Below are 22,286 nucleotides of genomic sequence, written 5' to 3'. Positions count from 1 at the left end.
TGCTGGAGGTGTTGTCAGGTGAAGTGGTCAGACAGGTGGGGAAGCTGTAGTATTGTAAGAGCAATACTGTGAAGAGCAAGAGCTGATATGTCTGTGATTAAGGGGCGTGACCACCAGTCAGCATGCTTCTTCTGGAGAAACTCAGGTGTCCCATCATTACCTCTGATGAGTTGGCTTCTTTGATTTGTGTTTTAATTGAAGTCATTCACTCTTGAAAATAATGCTTGTGACAAGAGATAAAAAGTAAGTTTTACAGTGGGATCGCTTTTGCAGTTTTCAGTATGAATTTAAAGACTGAAAATGTTGCAGTGGTAGATCCTACATTAATGAACAATTTATTTGTAAAGGTTTTTTAAGTGTTTTTCATTTCTTATAGAAAAACTTTTGTTGATCTGTCTGTTTATTACACGTAAACTGCTTAATGCATTTTTAAACAGATCTGACTTTTTTTGGAGTATCTCCGTCAAGAAACGTAATTTTAAAAACTTTTTCAAACTGAAAAAGGTTCACAAAAATGGATGTCAAATATCCATTTTTTGACATTACATTACCTAGTGTTAAAATACTTAAAATACTGTCTCCTGGGTTTAAAGAAATAAAATGCCTTTGTGAATCCGAGAACTCAGACAATATGAAAATTAAATCAATCTTTAATTGACAAGGTTTTTCGCCAAGCACATGAATTTGAAGCAAGAGAGGCAAAGAGCCCTTAGTGGAACAAATTCATCACGTTCCCCGTGTTTTCAGGCCCAAGTGTATGTGAAGCAGTCAGAGCAGATCCTACCTTGAGCAGATGTTCCTCACTTATCTTTCACAAACGTCTGCTCAGTGAACATTATTGCTGTTCTCCAGTACTTTGCCTTGGTGTGGTAGTCATCCCTGTCCTTTCTGATAGCTTCAACATGGCGCACTGCCTGCCTGAAGCCTCGGGACTCTGATGCATCGTCAGTCTGTTCATCTGTTCCGTCTCCCTGGGGGAGAGAAGAGAGGGAGCAGAGTGAGGGAGAGGGGGAGGGGACTTGAAATTGTTTTTATAAGCCCAGAGAACACAGCTAGTTAAAAAAATAAAGTGCATCAAAGATCATTACCTTTATGTGTGAAAGATGTTTGCACAGCCTTGCCCTCAGAGATGTGTCCCTCTGTGTAACTCCTCAGTTATGGCTCTGTTTGTCTTGTCAGATGTTAATTTTGAAATTATAATAATGTGAAATATAAAGTAATACATCAATAGCAGTATAATGTGGAAAAAAGTGTTGCTGTTCTCAGTTCAAATGAAAAACAATCACCTAGAAAGAATACACCGTAATGTGGACCAGCTAGGGGTGCTCAGTCCTTCAGCACTTTTAAAGATAATGTTGCCTTTGCATTTCCCTCTTTGTCCCAAATACCTGCCTTTGTCGCCAGATTTTTTGAAAAGTTAAAGACAAAGCAGGTCCAAGCTCAAATTAGTCAAGCAAAAAGGTTTGTACAGCCTATAACTCAGGGAACTTTCAGTTCAGGTCAGATCTTAATGACCCACATCAGCTTGTTGTTGGACCGGTTGAACAGCTTTCCTCTGCTCCTCAGGGCTGGAGTTTAACAAAGGCCTGGGAACCCATCAAACACCGGGAGGCTGGATGGAAGACACTAGCACTTACAGTTACAGTGATAATTCAGTAGCACACATGATGCCAGCAGTCATAGTGCTGTTCAAAGCAACACAACTACAGCACTACATTTCACTTTAAATTAGAAGCTCAGTCTTTGACACTACAAGTCCCTGTTCTTCAAAGCGAAAAACTGAGTCATTAAAAATGAAACAGATTCTATGGGCTCCCACATTCAGGGGATTAGCATTGAATTATATATATCCACTCTTGTTCTTAAAAAATGGGATCTGTTTTTCAATATCGAAACTATCTACTCTCTAGGTTAAACTAAAACAACACTAAAATACAGTATGCATGAAGCTGAGAGTCATATCGCGCAGCTACTGCACTCAGAAGCTCTCTGTCTAATGTGGTGTCCCGTGAGCTCCCATGCCAGGATTCTGCCCCCTCCTCAGACACATCGTCTCTCTGTAGGCCTGCCTCTCTCCTGCTGGTGCTCTGCTGTTTCCACAGAGCACATCATCAGGGCTGTGTTTGCATATAGGAGTACTTAACAATGAATGACAAATTGCACCTGAAATCAATGTTTTTCTGGAATACTAAAACAGAATAAAGGCTTTGGGTGTAGTGCGTAAGGGACGGGGTGTATGAGCCTGATGTGTTGGGTGTGCAGTATGAGAGGCGTGTTGAACAACTGAAAGACACACAAGCATTAAAAAGCTTTTACTTAATGGACAGATTTTCTTTAATACTTCACTGACATCATTAATATTTGGTGTGGAAACAGAGCAGTTCATTCTGCCTTTATTAAGCATGCATTAATGCCTATTTAATCAGTATAAAATAACTAGAATAAAAATTGCTTATAAAGGGCATTACTTGCTATAAAAGCAATCAGGACAAAGTTAACTATTTTCTAGAGCTTCTGGGAAATCCAAGTGCTCTGCCACTTTTTGAAAATCTTGAAAATCTATCCTGGTTCAGCTGTCTGACAATTCAGGACATTTGAGCGATGTGCATTCCACTCCTCCCCTTCCGAAGATAATTGCTTTACTTTTTACATTTTTTTCTTATCTTGAAAATAAATCCTTTGAATTTGTTGTTACTCATCTGGGAATTAAATGTGCAGTGAATGGTTTTGTTGATGAGTGCATACTTATTGTATTACTGTTCTTTTGTTCCTTTAGGATAATCAGATTTTAGGACTACAGTTGCATTAAAAAATAGAATATTTAATACACTGTACATTTTCACATAGTACAAGAATATGAATATTTTGGGGTTTTAAATCCTGTCCTGAATTTAAATATTTTTTTTATATAGCTGTAAAGTGACAAGTAATAATGTCCTAAAATAGAAATACTCTCAGAAGCTTGTTTGTTTTGGCAAGCAACTGACTACAGATTTTGACAGAAGTAGATGTTTTGTGGAGAATTTGTTTGGAAAGCAAAATGATTGTAACTAAATGTAGTTGTTTCTTAGGAGCCTTATTAGCCAGCAGCCACATCACCCTGCAACTCACAACTGGCAACCCACTGCAGCTAAGCAGGTGTGAGCCTGGTCAGTACCTGGATAGGAGACCTCCTGGTCTGGAAGAGGTGGGTCCTAATGCCCCACATAGCGACAAGGACACTATACTATAAACAGGCACCGTCCTTCAGTGGTCATTAAAAATCCCAGGGTGTTTCTCGAAAAGAGTAGGGGTGTAACCCCAGTGTCCTGGCCAAATTTCCATTGGCCATTACCAATCATGGCCTCCTAATAATCCCCCTCTATGAATTGGCTACATTACTCTGCTCTCCTCCCCACTGAGAGCTGGTGTGTGGTGAGCGTTCTGGCGCACTATGGCTGCCATCCCGTCATCCAGGTGGATGCTGCACATTGGTGGTGGTGGAGGGGAGTCCCCATTACCTGTAAAGCGCTTTGAGTGGAGCGTCCCGTCCAGAAAAGCGCTATATAAGCGTAAGCAATTATTAATTATTAAATGCGAAACGTGGTGCGGGGCGCAAACGGAGAAGGATATCCGGTGGAGGTACAGCAGGATTGGACGGGTTGACAGACGGGGGGGCCTGACGACGGTGATGCGGTGCTCGGGGGGGGCGTGGCGCAGGCAGACGAGTCCAAACAGTCCAAGGGGGAATCTGGGGCGCGGACCAGGATCCAAAAACTGGGGATCCATCCAAAACAAATTAGGGTGAAAATCCGGAACAGGAACAAGAAGTTAAAAAAGTAACGAGGAAGCCTATGCCGCCGGACCTCTGCTGGACACGTTGGTTCCGGGTGTCCATCTCCCAGTGCTGAGCGAGGGGTAGTGAGAGCACCAGGCTTGAATAAGGAGACGCAAAACAGGGAGCAGGTGCACATAATAAGCTAAAATACAAAAGGGTCGGAGCGCCCTTTAAGAGGAGGGATCCCGATCGTGATACCTTATCTTTCAAATGGAGGTGTCTATTACAGGAGACAATGTACAATACAAATTAGGGTGTGGATGTATTTGATTTTAAAAATTGTCTAATACAAATACTTGCATCTTAATTAGTAACAAACCATTAGGTACTGGAAACATTTGCAAAAGTGAAAGCGGTGGATGTCTGCTTGTGTTTACATCACAACGATAATGGAATGGCAAAAACAACATGAAAATGACTGGTTCTTGTAAGTACTTGGTTTTCTCAACTACACAGAACTACTCTTAAATATTAATATTCTTAACCACTCGTACCAATTCAGCTACCATTAACGGTTTCAATTTGAACTTCCAATTTACTGTTGGAAGTAGTTGCAATAGTACCTCTTATTGCAAGAATAATGTATAGTTTCTTTTATCTTTTAATAATAATTGTTATTGGGCTATGCATTATTGGCACACTGGGTAGCATTGCTGCTATTGGGTAGCATTGCTGCTGTATAAATTCTATTCAGTGGACCTGGGGTGCTACTGTATACAGTATCTGTGGCTGGATGGATAATATTTATTTTCTATTCTCTGTGACCATATTGCAAATTCATTACACTTTCCACCCATTAGGGTTAAAACCATTAGTTTTAAGAATGGAAAAAAATGCAAGAATGGTAAATTAAGCTTCACTTTAATTTTGTCACACTAGTTCTGTGTCAAAATATGAAATGTCCTGAATATCAGATGGACAGTGTTTCGTATTTGAAGTCATATTCAGAGATAATTTCATTACTGCAAAGCAGCAAGGTTACAAAGCAACAGATCTGCAGTGGTTCTGAGAGCAGCACTGCAAGTGAGCAGAGCTGAGCAGGACCTGTGGCTGTCAGCATGTGGGGAGAAAGCGTGGCTCTTCTCCGGGGAAATGAAACCTCCTCAGGGTGTCTTCCCCAGCCCCAGTAAGGGATTCGGCTCTGGCAGCCAGGAGGATGGTGAAGAGCGAGCTGCTCACTGACCACTGCTTGCTGTTTCTCACCTTCAACACGGCTGTCTCCGTTGTTCGCACCAGTGCCAGGATGAGGCTGTGTGAGAAAGTGCTTTGACACTGATCACAAACTTACTGTTTCAGTGAGTTTATTCAGCCTCTTGTGTTGGGTATCACACTGTTTGCCCCAGTTTGTTGGAGCACTGCTCATTATTATCACTACATACTGTAGCAAATCTACCTTCTACATCAAGGAAACAACTGATGTACTGAATGAATGCGAGTGTGTATCAAGTCTTGTATTAAATATTAGCCTCGGCAGAAGTGTTTCTGGCACTTGAAACAAATCTCCAGGGCCTGGTGGTGTTCTTCCTACTGTCCTAAGCAGAGATGTTATTCACAGGCTATGAGTAAATTCTTCCAGCAGTCATGCAGAGCAAAGGTACTACTCATAGACTTTAAAACTGCTAATGTAGCACCAATCCATAAAAGAGGGATATAGGAGATCTAAATAATTATATACATTTTTTATTGAATTACATGTGAGGAAATGGAAATAAGTAGATCTAAACTAGAGGATTATCTGTACAATAACAGGGTCTTCGTTAACTCGCATGTTACAGTTTTTTTTAACAAATAGCAGCTATAATGAATACAGACCAGACAAATGGTGTAATATATTTAGATTTTCAATAAGCTTTTGATAAAGTTCCTCACTGAAATTAATTCTCAAATTGCAAATGGTAGGAATTCAAGGAAATGCATGCATTTGAATTGAGACCTGGTTAATGAACAGAGAAGAAAATAGTTCATGTAAGAGGTGAAAGCTCAAGGGGGCGGTGTAATTACTGGAGTACCCCTGGGACTATATTAGGGTCACTGCTCTTCCTGATTTATATCCGTGTTAGTTCTTAGGTTCTCATGTCAGTGTTCTAAATTCTAGATATACTGCAATGCTAGTACTAATAACATAATACAACAAAATACTGATATACTAGTAAGTAACATAGTCAAAGTTTGTTAACTTTTGTTACGTTTTTACATTTCCCTGTAAAGCTTTTGTGTTTTGCCATGGTAATATTAACTCTAAGCACCTTTAAATTTTACCCTGTGTGTTTCTGCCTAGTTCATTTTCAGGGCAGATGCATATGAACATTTCCTAATTGAAGCTGAAAATGACGTGTGTGTGCCAGACTGCTCTGCTGCTCTGCTTGGCTCTCAGCTTCCTTTATTGTCTCAGTTGAATGGCTGATGGCCAGAGGAAGCTGTGCGGTAGAGTCTAGACCTGACCTGCTGTGCTCCACCAGCCCCAGCCCGTGGCCTGTGTTTGGATTCAGCCTCGGGTGGCTCTCGCGAGGTGCTGTGTAATTGTGTAATGGATCTTGCTGTTACAAACCCACTCCCGGGTTCTTGAGGTCTGGAGCTAAAAGAAGAACAGTCTGAGTTTTCAAGCTGGCTGTACCCCCTCTATCCAGTTTTACAGGCTTTTACAGAGTCTTGCTTTAAAGTTTTTCTCTGTCTGACAGCACCCTATGTACTGTAGTTGATCTGCGAAATCCTGTTTCCAGTAGACCAATCTCTCCTGTAAAATGTATTTCCTCTCTGGAAAAACATTCATTATTTTTGCAAGGAAACCAAGTGTTTTCTTTTAGTGTGATTTGAAATCCATTGATTGTAAATGGCATTAATTGCAATTGGGGAAAAAAAGCCATTTTGTACTTTGATATTCTTATTAAAACCTCTGTGTTTCAGAGTGGTCCCAGCTGTGGTTCAGGGTACGAGTGGCACAGTCCCCGTGGACGGTGCCTTTTTGTGAATGTGGAATCACGGCCCAGATGTGCACTGCCCAGCTGTGTGACACTTAATGAATTTCAGGTAATCAGAATTGCTAGTCTGATGCCTGTAAAAGCTGCAGAAATGTAGTTTGCAAGCTGCTTCTTGGCCTGCCCTGTTCTGGAAGTGAACTGTACTGTACATCTCTGTCCACTGTGCACTGTGCGCTAGCACGCGAGTGTCTTAGTTCTGCATGCCATGATCTGTGGGTTGACAATGAATGTGAAACAATTCTTCATTGTTTTCATGGTTGAAACTCTGTGCTATATTGTAAACCCTGCCCCTACGAATGAAGCTCAGGTTCTGAGAGCCTAGTTGTCAGTGATTTAATGCACATCCAGTGTACTTTTAAAAACAAGATAATAGTCATGCAGGCGTCCGATGACAGTAATCATGATTTTTGATGTAGTCAAGCAGCAGCTCTTAGCATAGGCTTTTGACAAGTCTATGAATCAACTGGCAATTACGAGTCGTGCTCTCTGTGAGCACAGCCGGCAACTAGCAGCCCGGGGGCAGAGCATGTTGTGTGTTTCAACACTCCAAACAGAAGCTGCTTCAAAAGAGGAAGAAGCAGCTTTATAGGAGCCCTTCTGGAGGGCACAACGTCCACTGGTGTGTCTTGCTGCCATGTCTGTAGATGTGGCAGATGCAAAGAGCTGGGCAGGATGAGAAAGGCAGGTTTCTGGGGATTTTACACTCCGAGACGGATATCAGGGAGGGTCAGGGAGATTAGATCTCTGTAGTACTTGAAGGTGAGAGGGAAAGGCCGTAGAAATGCTTCCTCGATTTTGTTTATCAAGGAAAATGACTTTTCATCAGACTCTAAAAAGATGTCACTTTGCACAAGAACCACAGCATAGGCTTAGTAGTTCTGAAATCCAGTCTCACAAACGTCATAAGGTCATTGTGGTTTTGGTCCATATGTTAGAGATGGGGGGGAAACGCCTGTATAAAAGGGTTAGATTTGGATGTCCCTGTTTAGGGAAATAATACCGAGCTCACGTAACTCCATTTCTTTATTTTTCTTTTTGACTGAAGACAAGCTTTTTGTTTGTATTCTTCTGTTTGTTTGAATGAACCAAACTTTCTTGCTGAAAGGAACAAAAGGGAAAATGCTTCATTTCTTCATAATTAAAATCATAATTCTTTTTCTGCTGTTTTATTCTACTAGATTAAATTTCTAACCTACCTTAGCGTGGGAGCCCCAATGTCACCTCAGAACATTGGTGAAATAACTCGCCAGTGACCTGTGACCTCGGCAGCGTGCATTTAGAAAAGGGCTTGTCGTGTAAAACGTACCCATTATGTGACATCGCTCCTGGGCTCTAAATCTAAAATACAGAAGTGAGTTGAAAGATTTGATACAGGTACACTCCCTTTTCTCCTGTCAACAGCCTGAACTGTTTCAGTCTTGCACCAACGTCACAGACAGAAATGAAAAAGTGCTCTCAGATTTAATTAGAATACTCCACTCACCCAGCATACAGCAGATACATTACATAGCTAGAACTGAAATAGTTTTATAATAGTACTCTGCATTTTATGCAGAGGGCTGTGGGAGTTTGTAACAAGCTGCCCAGGCTTGTTGTTGAATGTTGCCTTAATTAGATATTAAAAGAGATGGAGGAGCCCATTGGAACAGTTCTTATGTTGAATGAATGACTCTCTAAGCCTGTCCTGTCTGTACAGGGAACGCAGTGTCCTGTGTACTCTGGTGCTTTATGTAGGAAGTTGCATTTGCAACAGTTTTGTATTTTACTCTAAAGGGATTTGGAGTTTCAGGATTAACTCTTTCTCCCTCCTTTCGCTCCAAAAAGATGGGTAGAAGCAGGAGACGTTGCTCCATCCAGTCACCCTCTCCCAGGAGGGTGCAAGGTGGCCAGTGCCACACACGAGCAGTACTGAGCAGGGAGCTACGGAGTCCGCCCTGCCTGTGGCAGCCTGGCCTTGCTGTTTCTGATGGGCTCTCGTGGGATGGAATTTCATTCATGCATTTTGAGGTTTTAGAAAAAGCCTGGCACAGTGTCATAGAAATCAAATATGTGTCATTTTTTGAAGACCAGTATCAGCCTTTCTCCACTTCATTCTCAAATTGTTGGATAGTCATAGTGATCTTTCCTGGGCGAAAATGACCGACTATATATTTAGCTTGGTGTGCTGTCGGAAGAGAGATATGCAGCCACCCCTCAGCAGTCATGCTCACATCCTCGAAATGCCGGAAAACATCTATTTCTTAAATGAAGTCGTTAGCAAGGGCTATTACCTTCGCTGCACAAGATGAGGCAGACAAGTCTGGCCTAAAATAACGGCAGCCAGAACCGGAAGAAAAACACATACAGTAATCATCATTAAAACTTTAATCACTGTAGAGCCGTCAGAGACAGCACAGCGTGCGTTCCGCCTCTACATTTTTTTATCTGCTCTTGCGTGGCGCTGAATTATTTAAGTGTCGTTTGCAGCAGCTCTAGGGCACTGAGCCCTCTTACGTAAGGAAGCTTCCCTGAGGTCTGCAGGGGGGTAGAGGGTGGCAGAGGAGCTCCACACACTGCCTGGCTGAGCCGTGGAGCCGATGGGGACAGTCTACCTCAGGGACCGGCGGGCTCCTGCAAGGCCCAGACCGGCAGCGCCCCTCAGCAAAGCAAAGCACCAGTCTGTGGTCCACACAAGCCCCCTTCTAAAGGGCACCTCATGTCTCTATACGTCACGGAAGGGGAATCTTCCCCCGATGCCACGGGCTGCAGTGACGGCCAGCACGAGGTATTTACTCTCTTCCAGGTATGTGTTACATCGCTCAGGCGTGAATTCACCATCTTCAGCCTGCAGCAAGTCTAGTAACTGATGGGGCAACGAGGGCGGGTACCCCTGCGGGGCGACGAGGGCGGGTACCCCTCCGGGGCGACGAGGGCTCAGGTCAGGGCTCTGTGTGGGTCCGCCAGGGAGGCGGGGATCACTTCCGCTTCTTGGGGTGAGCCTCAGGCTGTGTGCGTGTCTTTCTTAGGGGCAACGACACAGGATGCTCATCCCTTATGGGCTCTGTTGAGACTTACCCACGTGCAAACCTATATTGTCAAGACAAAGAAACAGTTAGGACCCGATCAAAAAAACTAAAATGCACCCGTTAAAACCTGTCATGTTGTCTTTAAAAATGGAAAAGCGGGGATGGGCAGGGCTGTACCCGGGGGACCCCGGGAGAAATCTTGGGGGTGCAGCCCTCCAAACGCTACGAGCTGCGTGTTTGTTTGCGTGTGTTGGCACCTCAGCACTTTTGATCTGCTATCGCTTTAATTGACAGGATGTGATGATTGCAGATGTGGGATAAGTGACACGGTATTTATTCATGAGAAGAGAAGAAACGCAGCATTTTCAGGTATCAAGTGAAGAAGGCTCCACAGCTGAAAAACATTGTTTCTTTTCTTCTCTTCAGCTGGAATAAACCTTTAGTTGTTCCGTCGCAGCCTACGCATGCTGATGTAGCTCCCTACTTGAACTTCAGTATTTATGTTGATTTTCCCCACATAGTGTCAGAGTAATTTGTAATTTGTCTTTGACATGTATAAAAGGTACAGTAGATCAAACAGCAGCTGGTGAGGTCAGTGAGGAAAGCAGCAATGTTGATGGGAAGCGTACCTGCTGGCAACAAATCATATAGAAACCAAGCATCTTTTTTTACCTTCTGTACATGGTGCTACATTGATGGGCTTTTGACTATTTGTTGTGGGGCAGAACTTTGCCCCATCTACAGATTCCTACAAAAATATGACTATATTGTAATATACACATCTCAGCCAGCTCTTGCCAGGGAACATTTGTTCTTCTCCATCTATGTTTGCACGTTATTACTGGAAACACGCCTGTTCTCCGGTAATAATATAGTGGTATATTGTGTAACACAGCAGCTTAGCTGGTTAGGCAGCTGGGTTTGGGATATCCTTGATCTGATCTGACTACAGTGGGGAGCAGAGGTTGGGACTCCTGGGTATGGTGCTGCTATTGTGCCCTCGCGTGAGGTGCCTCATTCCAGTTGCTGCACTTAGCCCCCTAGCTCCTATATTAGACACCAAGACCCCTATTATACACACCCAGCCTCTTCGTGGCTCATTGTTGCCACTGCTTGACCACTAGGAAATCGCAGGACTAAGTACAGAGAACATGAACGTCACAGACTGGCAGCTGGAGGGCCTCTCTGCAGAGAAGCAGGGACACCTTTTCCCTGCACCAGTTTAAATAGGAGCTGAAGGTTTCAGTTTGTAGTTGATAGTAGCAGACTTATTTATTTAATCTCTGTTTCAGGCTTTTGTATTCTCTGTCTTGGGTTATTGTTTCAGAGCCCCTCTAGTCTGTAGATCCTCAGTGATGATTCTGTGAAGCTGTGTTCAGCTCTGTGGGCTGACAGCAGGCCCCAGTCAGACTGACAGCAAGTCGCCCACAGAGTAGTCTCAGCCCAGGAATGTTGTGAATCAATGTCACTCTTGTTATTTATCTGGTTCAACTCATCAGCATTCAAGTTCAAGAAATAGCTTTTAAAAAAACGTTTTTGTGTTGTATCCTTTTCCTTTCACCTGTGCTGGCCCTTTGGGTAGATTCATGTGTTCAGCCCTGAACTCTGTGCTTTGCATCCACTGCTGGTAGCGTGGAACAGGACTGGGAGAAATCACCCACTGGAGGTGTCTTAAAAGGTTGCTAAGATAACTCCATTATTCTTGAGATTCTTTAGGTTTACTGTGTTTTCCACATGATTCTTAGTTGTACAAGTGTCATTTTGTTGTTTGTTCTAGTAGTGATTTAACTGGGCTGATACATCAGGTTTTTTGTAATCACTTTAACAGTCTGGAACAGGTAATCAAAAACTGCTGATTGACAAATAGAAAAAAATCTCCACACACCTTTTCCCTGCATGGGATTTACCAGCAGGAAAACCAAACAAACAACGATAATTAAGGCTTCATTCTGTTTCACTAAAGGTGGTGTTATGAGAGGTGGAGGAAACCCGGACTCCTGTAGCTAACAGCCTTGTGGGCAGCATCACCCCTGTCTGCACAATCTGTAAATGAGAACACGCTGAAAACGATCCCTTATTGTTCGCACCAATTTAGCTACTTTCTCATTAATAGCCTGGAAAGTTACCTTATCCTGCATTGAAGTCAATTCATTGTATTTTTGATGGCTCAGAAATGTGTTTTCTGTTTCGGATGCTTGTGGTAGACATTTAATTGTGTTTTACTGCAAGCGTTGTTTTCCCGTATGTAACGCCCAACACTAGATCATTACATTGACAACACTAGATCTCTATGACCTTTCATAGTCGCCCGCTATCACTAGGCTTCTCCATTCCTCGCATGAAGGTAACATAGCCTTTCTGCTTTTCTGGAGTAAAAGTGGGACTTTTTAACAACATTTCTGCACATCCTTTCACTGTGGCCTGACTTCAAGAGTCCTAGTACAAGGGGAGGAGGTTTGTGAGTTTCTGCAGAGGTTTTGACTTCTGAACTCTGTCTAAGAACACCTGAGACAAGTGCTGAATTCCAGACACTGCAGAAAGTACAGTATTCCACCCTTTGGATTCCACAGAAGAGGGAGAGGAATAATGCACTGGGGCCAGTTAAGTATATGGTGCAGAAGTCTTATCACACCATTTTTCTTCTAGGTTTCCTCTGGGTATGCTACTCCTAAGCTGTTGCATTTATTCTTGTTTCTTCTCGGTTTCATTTGTATCTGTGTTTTTCCCTTGTACCACCTGCTGTCTCCTGGAAGATGACAGGTGGCGCACTGCCAACGGCTGAGACAGTGATTCACAGATGAGCCAGGTAGAGCCACCTGCAGCTGAATGAGTGAAGGGGGCTTTAGGAGTGGCTGAGCCCAAGAGTTTTTAGAAGCATTATCATGTCAGCAGACTTGCAGCTATACAGTACTTTACATTTATAATACACTGACACAGAATGTATTGTACATGCATTTTTAAAATGCTAAGAAATAAAACATTTCCTATGATTCAGTTGCAACAAAACCATGAGCTCTCGTTATGGACGTAATTGGTAATGTGAAAGCAGCCGGACGGTGAAATGCTAAAGAAACTGAAATGTCTTTTGTGATGCCAAGGGACCTCACACACAGGACTGAAGATCCCCAACAAAGCAATAGGACTGTACTGGGCATCAGCTGAAACCACTTTTCTTCTTTTCTCGTTAAAATAAATAATTTTATTGCCATTTTTTGGGGGGAAAGGTCTGCTGCATTCATATGTTGTGAAAGGTTAGTTTAATTATTTTGTGACCTGTTGCATCATCGAGGTCAGGAAGTGACAGAGTAAGGAACATCCTGCCTGGATTATTTCTAAATGGAAAGAAAATGCATTGCTGTATGGTCACAGACCCACATTGATCTTGCTCTTTATGTGAACTTTGTTCACACTGTATCATTTTAATTACTCTGAATTAGCTAGGAATCTGCCACAGGAGCCTCTTATTCAAAACCTCGGCCCATATTATGTTTACTGCATTCAGCGAGCGTGGGCGTCTTCAGTTTTCCATGTCAATGGTGACGAAAGATTTTTGGCAACAGATAAATTCTAGAATGTCAAGTAACCAAGTGCTTTACTGAGGGGTTTTCATGTGGTGCCCTTAATTAGGCCTTTAATGCTTTGCAAGTGCTGCTACTTGAGTGGTGTGAGTTTACAATTAAAAAAGATGGCAACATCGGTCAGGAATATATTAACTGTAGGCTTTATTTCAACTATAATTCAAGCAGATCAGTTTCTTTCTAAGCATATTTTATTCCTGCAATATCTCAAGGGAGCTGTTAGGCATTGTTCCTATTCAGCACCTCCGGGGAGGTGGTGGTCCAGCAAGGATCAGCTGTGACAAAGCAATCCTGCAGACGGAGGACACACTGTCACAGGTGTGCTGAGTGGCCATACCCAGGTATCCTATACCTGCAGGTGATCTGAGCTAGGGCTTTGCTACTGTACCACAGGCCTGTGTGCTGCTCCTGTCTCTGTTATCATCACGGGGAGGAGTGAGTGATGAGCGTACGTACACGCAGGTGGGCAGGCAACAGCGATGCTCTCAGACTCTGTTAGCTGCTGCTTGATAAGTTGGTCTTTCTTACAGTGAATGAGCAGGAAACAACGAGGAGAGTGGAAGACTTTGTACTGAGAAATTGGTCTGTAAATATGTAATGGAGAACTTTACGGTAGGGCTTACATTGCTCCAGATTATACAACATAAACCAGGGAAGTACCGAGCTCATAATGAATAAAAAACAGCAATGTTATTTCAGCTATTGTTTCAGGTTTTACTGAAATACTAAGAGAGCCTTGCTATGCACTGTATATGTACAGTACCATATGATTACATACAGTAAAAGGGTGATACATTTGGAACGGGATTTTAAATAATAAACACAGTTTTTGTTCTGTTCTCGTAAAAAATCAAGTGCTTTGTACTCCTTGGTAGCTTGTAGCAGATCTCCAGGTTTCACAGAAACATTGTCAGAAGGAGAAAAGGGCAGGTTTCTAAGAAAGCCCTTCAAGTCGATGGAGCGAGAGCGTTTCGCAGCTCCTGACGTGCGTTGTCTTAAGGCTTCCCTGAAAGACGAGGCGCTCGCACCCGAGTCTCACACTCTGATCACTGCTTCCCTTCAGCAGTGGCATGGCCTCACTCACAGCTCCAGACGGTCACACAACAAATCATCATCCTCATCTGGCAACAGGTAGTTTGTTGCACCTAGAAGCTTGTCAAAACCACTTCTTTCCAGGGTGGTAGGGAGCCAGGATCCACGACACAGACAGGCAGTTTGCTCCGTGTGCCACAGCTCCTTGTGTCAACAGCTGTCCCTGAGGCAGCAGCTGACCTGACTCCTCAGCCCAGCCACATCTTGACAATAAACTGTACCTAGCATCAGACATCAGACTAGGCATTCACACAGCGTTTATGAACAATCACTACAGCATCATCTGTGTACAAGTCTAAATACCCTTCATGGTCCAGATAGCTTTCTGGGGCAGGTGATCTGAAATGGGAAAAAATGTTTTCTACAGGGAAATGTCTTCTAGTTTAGCAATGCCATTCATGTGACATTGATTAATATCTGGGCAAAAACCACTAACGCATTCTCTAAACTGGGACACCAGTTGCTCCTTTTGTTAAAGCACACGTGGTTAATTTTTCAGTTTTGGAATAATCTAGTTGTGAAAAAATCGGGCCAGGCGGGGACTGTACTGCTAGAGAGAAGTGGTCGAACTGTTTGTGCTCAGGAAAACGCAGAGTTCAGTGTGTGCCCTGATACCACTGGCAGATTGTCAGTGGCAAGTATTGCTGTACAGTCTTTGGACAATATGTCATGTTTATTACCAAAAAATGGATGGATTTCCACCATGTATTTTGATACATACTGTGTTATTGTAAACGGTATAGATCTGTTTCACATTCAAGAGGTGCCAACAGCTTCCCAAAACTGCTGAATGAGATTTTTGGATCTTTCACCTACCAGCAGTGAAATGACCCAGACGGGCTGAGCAGCCTGTCCCTGCTTGCCAGCTTCGACAGGTGTCTTGTCCATCTGCTGCTCTGTGTCCTCCAGCTGCAGAGCACAAGCAGAGGAGCGCGACTGCAGTCCAGAGGTCAGACTGCTGCAGGTGATCGTCATTTCCAGGAGGCACGGCCTGCAGCAGGGTGCTTCCAGTGCTGATGTTTTAAATTGCTTTCCCGGGTGTCAGCATCCTGTGTGCTGTCTGCTCTGTCGGTCCGAGGCCTGGGAGTGGCCTCCCAGTCCAAACCGCCCTTCCACAGGACAGATCCCTTAAGGAGCTGTTTGTGAAGCTATGAAGTGAAACTGTGAGTGCACCCATCACGTACTGAGATGCGTTCAGAGCAATATGTTTTTTGTATTTCCTGGATTTTGGTGATGCTTTTATTTCCCACGGTGCTGCCTGAGTTCTGTTATTTAAAAGGAGCGGATTGACACGCGAGAGTTCGGAATCCCACCTTTGCACCGCAGCTGTTGAAGTGTGACGGCGATCCAGTACGGTGGCGAGCACCGTGAGGCGCAACACTGACGTGGAAATTTAATCCCAGTGGCTGTTATAACCTCTGAAGGTTTATCGGGGGACACATGAGTGACAAATCTCTTCCAATAACTCTCCTATCAGGGCTTTCCCTGCCGGAGCCAGAGATACCTCAACCCCTGATACTAAAGACAGCGCCGAGAAGAAAGAGATTCACACTGCAATCAGATATCCTTTTCTTTCAGTCTTTACCGGTTTCTAGAATTTATTTGAGTGCAGTTTCAGGACTAATCATCATCCACACGAGCTGCATTCTCTGCTCTGCGTCTCAGGCCGGCTGAGAGCTGTTTTTCTTCCATGGGCGAGGGGCCTGCGATGTCACAGGCGAGCGAGTGGCAGGACTCTGGCTGTGTGTGATGCAAGTGGAGGGGGGCGAAGGGGGCAAAGCCCATGTATCACCAGAGCTGATGTGCGGAGCTCGTGGCTCCCCTCCAGCAGCCTGGCACTGTTGCTAGGCAACAGCAGCTACAGCATGGTCTGCCCTCTGCGCTGTGGAGCGCAGACGTGCCGGAGGCCGGTCACATGGGTCATGTTCTCATACTTGGTTTAGCCCTCGCGCCTGTACCGTGGGTAGATCTCAGCCAGGTCCAGGTGTCCAGCTCGTTTGTTCAAGGAGCAAAGGGGGCTCAGAGTAATGAAATGGCTCTTATTTCAAAGCCCTGAGTGCTCTTCTCTGCGGTTCTCCCTGCAGCGCTTGAATCACTGTCAAGGTTGTAAAGCTGGGATCAGGATCAATAGAGTTATACTTGTATCACGTCCTTTCAGAATGTCTGGAGTCCCTTTACCTTGTCTATGTCAACATGTTCCTTTAAATCTGTGACTTATGCTGTCTATGAGCCTTTATATCTAGAACAGTGTGTAATATTCTACAAAATGTTATGAGAGCGTTATTGACACAAGTTAAAACAACAGAAACCTGTCAAACTGTCTGTTCTGGCATCTGACACACCCTTGAGTTGTCCTGATATTGTATGTGCATAGTGAAACACTTCAGTGCAACACATGTTTTCACCCTTGATGATGAAGAATGCGAGAGCTACTGATTACCCTTCATCCTCACCAGGTGGGGGGTTAGGACATGGACAGTGATACATGAGAAAATTGTTTTTTAATTCATCGGTCTTGGAGGAATTTTGAAAATTACTATAATTCTGAGCACAATATTTGAAACGTCACATCAAAGAAGAACACTTTCATTTGTATTTGTTCTGTAATCGGATAATTCCCTTATTATAACAACGCTGGCTTAAAATGTTCATTATTTTATTTAATTTAGAGTTAGTACGAGTTACCTTTGCGTTAAGCTTAATGAGATAATTCCTGCATGGTCCTAGAAATATAGAGATGTTATATTTCACTCTACAAATGTTACTATTTAATTGTAAAAATGAAATATAAACGTGTTTATTGAAAAGAGCTTACAGGAGTACCCTTTTATCAGGTCTCCATGGCAACCGTGCTCAACATGGCCGCCCTGACTCCGGGAGACAGGGGTGTGATCCTGAGGCTGCCCTCGTCTTGCTGGCACTAGTCTAGGTGGAAACGCCAGCTATGCAGGCGCATTGTTCACATCAAGGACTGCAAAAGGACGGGTTTCACTCATGTCAGACAGACAGCAGCTTGAGTACTTGACTACAGCTTGAATGTACTGATTCAGGACCGTACATTAACAAGACACGTGTCGGAGGTACTTACTGCGTTTCTTTGCTTTTCAAGCCTCCCAGTCCCGCACTCCCCTGTGTTTCTCACCTCAATCGCTTTTGTTCAGGCAACTCCGAACCTCAGTACAGCTGCATGTGTTTTTGACTCATGATAATACACCAAACTCCCTCTACATGTTCAGGACTGAGCAAAGTTCAATTCCATTAGTTTTGGCTTTAAATCGGGTTGGTTTGGTCACCTCACACTGCAAACGGCAAAGGTAATCATTTTTGAAATATGAAAAAAAGGGTTGAAATGTTACTGTAAAGAAACTAGTATATCAGGTGCTTTCAGACTAATTAGGCTAACAGGACTTCATCCTTTTCATTTCTTGACTACATTTCTTGGTCCCTCTTTCCTCTCTCAAAACATCATTATACTGTAGATAAATATTCACTGCTTATTAGCGCACATACAGTCTGAAGCCCTCAACAGTGTGTTCACCTTCGTAATCAGAACACATCGTCTTGCTGTAAGAGACGTTAAAACAGCAGACGTGTGTCAGTCTGCTGAGAAACTTTCTCCATAAGGAAACTGTTTCCTGCCTTTGTATTGTAACGCATACGGCCACCACTGCGGGTTGTGAGAGCCGGCTTACCAGCGCGGTGACGTCACCGCCCTTCCCTGTGAATAGCAGGGACCGCAGCCGCCAGGCTGATGGGAGATTTCCCTTTGGCTCAAGAGGCTGGGTCCCTGTTGAGTGATGCCGGAGGCCCGGGTTCGAGTCCCCGGCGGTGGGGGGCCGACCTGAGGTGGCAGAGGCGAGGGCGCATACCTGCGTGAACCCGAGAGTGCTGCAGTATTTTTCTGTTTATTTCTGACCTTCTTTTTAAACGCATTTATCCGGGTTGTTCCCTGTACGAACACAGCACATTTTAAATGTTTCACTACACAAAAGGGGAAATGGAACACAGCTGGAATTCGGTCAGATACGAGTAATGCCAAGTAATCCTGTTGAAATCAGAATGTCTGGGGCGAGCTAGACCGTGCGCGTACTTGATTGTGCAACATGATCTGATGGATTAATTCTGCTCTTGAAACGAAGTAGTAATTAGTATAGGCCGGTTTACACACGAGAAATCACCTGCAAGCCTGTTTGCCAGTTGTCCACATAATCCAGCGAGTGGGGGAACAAGTACATGTCCCCGATCTCCGTTTGATCATTGCTCCACAGCCTGCAGGTGCAGAGAGAGACCGGGCTTTGGAGTCACTTGCATGGTGCAGCTGCAAGGTTGATGCTGTTCTGATCTCCTGGGCCCACAGGAGCAGCACTGTGTTAGTGCCGGGCCACCCTTGTGTGGGAGCAAGACCCTGGCGGCCGGATACACCACTGTGAAGCCCTGTATACAATACAGAAACATTTTTTCAGATGTTTTAGATTGGAAATATACTTCTGAAAAAGCTTACTTTGAGCTGCTTTGAGATATGCTGGGTCTCATTGTCTTTGAGATAATGCCTTATCGGATATTTGTTTCAAGGGCTGCTATGTGAAACACATTATTCACATACGGATACACTTCAGTAAAAAGACTTTCTAAGCCTGGAAATTGCAAAACCAGTAATGAGACTGGGGGAAGTTGAAGGAATGGCAAAATAGCAGCAATTAAAAATGCACAGAGAGAGAAAGAGACGATCGCATACAGGTACAGCACCTCCTGTTTAATTGGGCGTGTTTACTCCAGAGTTTTACAATGAGAACTCCATGTCAACCCAAGCTGGTGATTCAAGCTAGAAGATGGGTTTCTTTCCCCCCGAAGCAGAACATTTATTATTTAGAGGTTTGGCTGGCTTAGAGATCATGACGATTTGCCCCTTTGGAAGCATTTTCTGCTTTCTGTCAGAATTGTCTTGTTGTGTTCAGCATTATGAGCTTGACGATTGAATTTCAGAGAGAAAAGGGAAAAGACCACAACAAATCTGTTTACCATTATTAACAAATTGGTACGGATGTGCTTTTACTAAGTTAAACATTATATTCTACTTCACTTACGGATTGTGGGCATGTGCAGATCTTCCATTGATGCCATAACAGAATTTGGAGTTTCATAAGAACTTAAGAAAGGTTAAGAATGAGAGGTGGCCATGCTGCTCATCTGGCCTGTTTCCTGATGGGAAACAGGGTGTCGGCTTCAGCAGTATGACAAGGGGGCTTGTTCTCTACTCCCCCAGCCGTTTGAGTAAAGAAGTGCCTCCTGTTCTCAGATTTAAACGCACTTTCACACTTGTGTTCCCTGGCTTGTGTTGCACCAGTGATTCTGAGGATGTCCACTGTCAGTGCAGACGATGTTGGTGCCTTTGAGGTTTATTTGGAATGTAAGCCTTTGTAATCTCCTCCTGTGCTCAAGACTAACAAGGCCCAGTTCTTTTAAATTGTCAGTGTTAGACATTCCTTTAAGCCCCAGTTCCCTATGAATACATAATATCTTAATGGACCGTTACTGCAAGAAAATATTTGAGGACAAGAAAGGTTAAAACTTTGTGCATTTACACTTCAATCTATCACTTAACTTTAATTATTGCAAATACTGTATGGTGTTTCTGTCTAAAGCCAGTCCACTACTCTTTTCTTCTCAATCAAGGGTCAGTAACTTCAAATTCCTTGGCGTCTATATCACCGAGGACCTCGCATGGTCTCTCAATGCCACCTGTCTGATCAAGAAAACACAACAGCGCCTATACTTCTTAAGACGGTTAAAGAAGGCTACGATATGTCCCCAGATCCTCACTAACGTTTACAGATGCACTACAGAAAGCACACTGACAGGCTGCATCACAGTGTGGTATGGCAACTGCAGTATTGCTGACCGCAAAGCCCTACAGCGGGTGGTGAAAACTGCCCAGTCCATCACTGGGTTGCCCTCCCATCTATACAGGACATTTATGACAGATGGTGCTTGAAGAAAGCTCTAAGCATCATCAAAGATCCCACGCACCCCAGCTACAGACTGTATGACCCTCTACCATCTAGAAAACAGTACCGGAGCATCCGGGCCCGGACTACCAGACTCAGAGACAGTTTTTACCCCCGCACTATCAAGCTATTAAACTCCCAGCCTCTGTCACCTACGATCTGAACCTCACAGTGCCTTCTTTATTACCAAAAACTCAAACATACATTGAAATCTACCTCTACCTCACATGTCAAGAAGCTCACTCCTGATCATTTTCTATCCATTATTTCATTCTGTTGATGTATGATTTTTGCACAACTGATGTTTTGCACATTACCTGTTATCTGTTGTTGTTTTGCACACTGCCTGTTGTCTGTCTTTCTTTTCTTATACAATTGTATTGTTTTTTGTACTACTTATCTTCTGAGAGCTAGCTAAATAGCATTTTGTTATACCATACACCTCTATATGAGTATAATAACAATAAACTTGAACTTGAATTATGCATCAAATTCAGGACTTGGGAAATCCAATATACTTTACAGGAAGACGGCAATACCCCCAGTGTCCACCAGATGGCGAGAGCTAAGGTCCTGGTTCATAAACTCCAGTGGACAGCTGTGATGTCGGTGTCGTCAGTGCTGTGATTCTCAGTGTGTACTGCAAATGGGTCATGGAAAAGGGTTCTTAGGGAACAGCCTCCAATACTTTGTGTCAGAGCTCATTTTCACACTTTCACAGCTTTTGTGAAGTTCAGGTGGGGAGCTGTGTCAGCCTACAGTTGTGTGTGTGTATAGACCACCTAACTTTAAAGCACCCTTTATCTTTGCATCACCTAAACAGGCAGTATAGCATTCCCATTGAATCTGGGGCAAGACCTGCCAAGACAGAGCATGCCCTGTGAATACAGCATCCAGTTCAATAGACAAGGCAGCTCAGGCTCTTGGAGAGAAAAACTCCAAGCAGTTGCTCTGATTTACATTTTTATGTTTAAATGTTGATATGTTTTTCCCATTTTAACTAGAATATCTTTAGAAGTTCACAAAGTTGAACCTTTTTTAGATTTTTAAATACTCAGAAGATGCCAGGTGCTTTTAAATAGCTCAGCCTTCTTCCCTTCGTTTTCTTCGTTTTGCTTTGTGTTCTTGCCTTCCATGGACCGTGCATGCATTCCTCTCTTGAATGCTGTTTTTGTAGCGTGTTGAAAGCAGTCTGCATTTTAATGTCTTAATCTTTCATTATGCAACATGCACAGTGCCAGCACTATCCTCAGGCTTGTTGCAAACCAGCAGTGTAACACCGTGGGTCTGTATTTAAGGACAGTGACCTGTGAATCAAACGAACCATGACATTTCCCACGTTCTCTCCAGCATGTATCCGTGGCTTCATAGGAAAGCATATGGAGTTTTTCCAGAGGGCTGCAGTGAGTCCCCAGACCCAGTGTATCAGTATTCCTGATGCTGCGCTGGTGCTGGCAGTTTGGGGGTTAGTTCTCTGCAGTCGCCTGTGTCTCAGTGCGGAAACGGAGGCAGAAGATGAGTCACAGCTGAGCAGGGACCTTGATGTAATTGGAATGAAACCTTGCTGGGGGTGGAAGGGAATAAGCGAATGGCATGTGTGGGCAGTGATAAAAGACACCACATTTTTTTTCAAAAAATTTAAATCGGTGGAAATGAATAAAAGAATTGCCCAGTGTCAACAGAATAATAAAACGCCCAAGGAGCACCACACCCTTCGGGACGCAGCCCAAGTGTGTGTTGTGCAGGATGCTGTGTTCTGAAGCAGTAGTGCTCCACAGTCTCTGCCTGCAAGCTGCTCGGCACAGCAGTCG

General features: G+C 43.8%; 1 protein-coding gene across 3 annotated transcripts in view; it reads left to right on the top strand.

The window, feature by feature from the left end:
- LOC102692139 (protein phosphatase 3 catalytic subunit alpha-like) overlaps positions 1-22,286 on the top strand; it is a 102,835-nt gene that overhangs the window by 22,934 nt on the left and 57,615 nt on the right. Inside the window, exon 1 of one of the 3 annotated variants that reach the window (XM_015349948.2) lies at positions 3,819-4,244. The exons of the other annotated variants lie outside the window; for them this stretch is intronic. Coding sequence (XP_015205434.1) covers positions 4,226-4,244 — 19 coding nt within the window. The 5' untranslated portion in view covers positions 3,819-4,225. Of the gene's footprint in view, positions 1-3,818; positions 4,245-22,286 lie in introns of those variants that run through there. 3 annotated transcript variants of the gene reach the window in all.

Source organism: Lepisosteus oculatus, chromosome 11 (genome assembly GCF_040954835.1).
Source record: "Lepisosteus oculatus isolate fLepOcu1 chromosome 11, fLepOcu1.hap2, whole genome shotgun sequence".
Lineage (NCBI taxonomy): Eukaryota > Metazoa > Chordata > Actinopteri > Semionotiformes > Lepisosteidae > Lepisosteus > Lepisosteus oculatus.
This window is presented reverse-complemented; position numbering and strand designations above follow the sequence as displayed.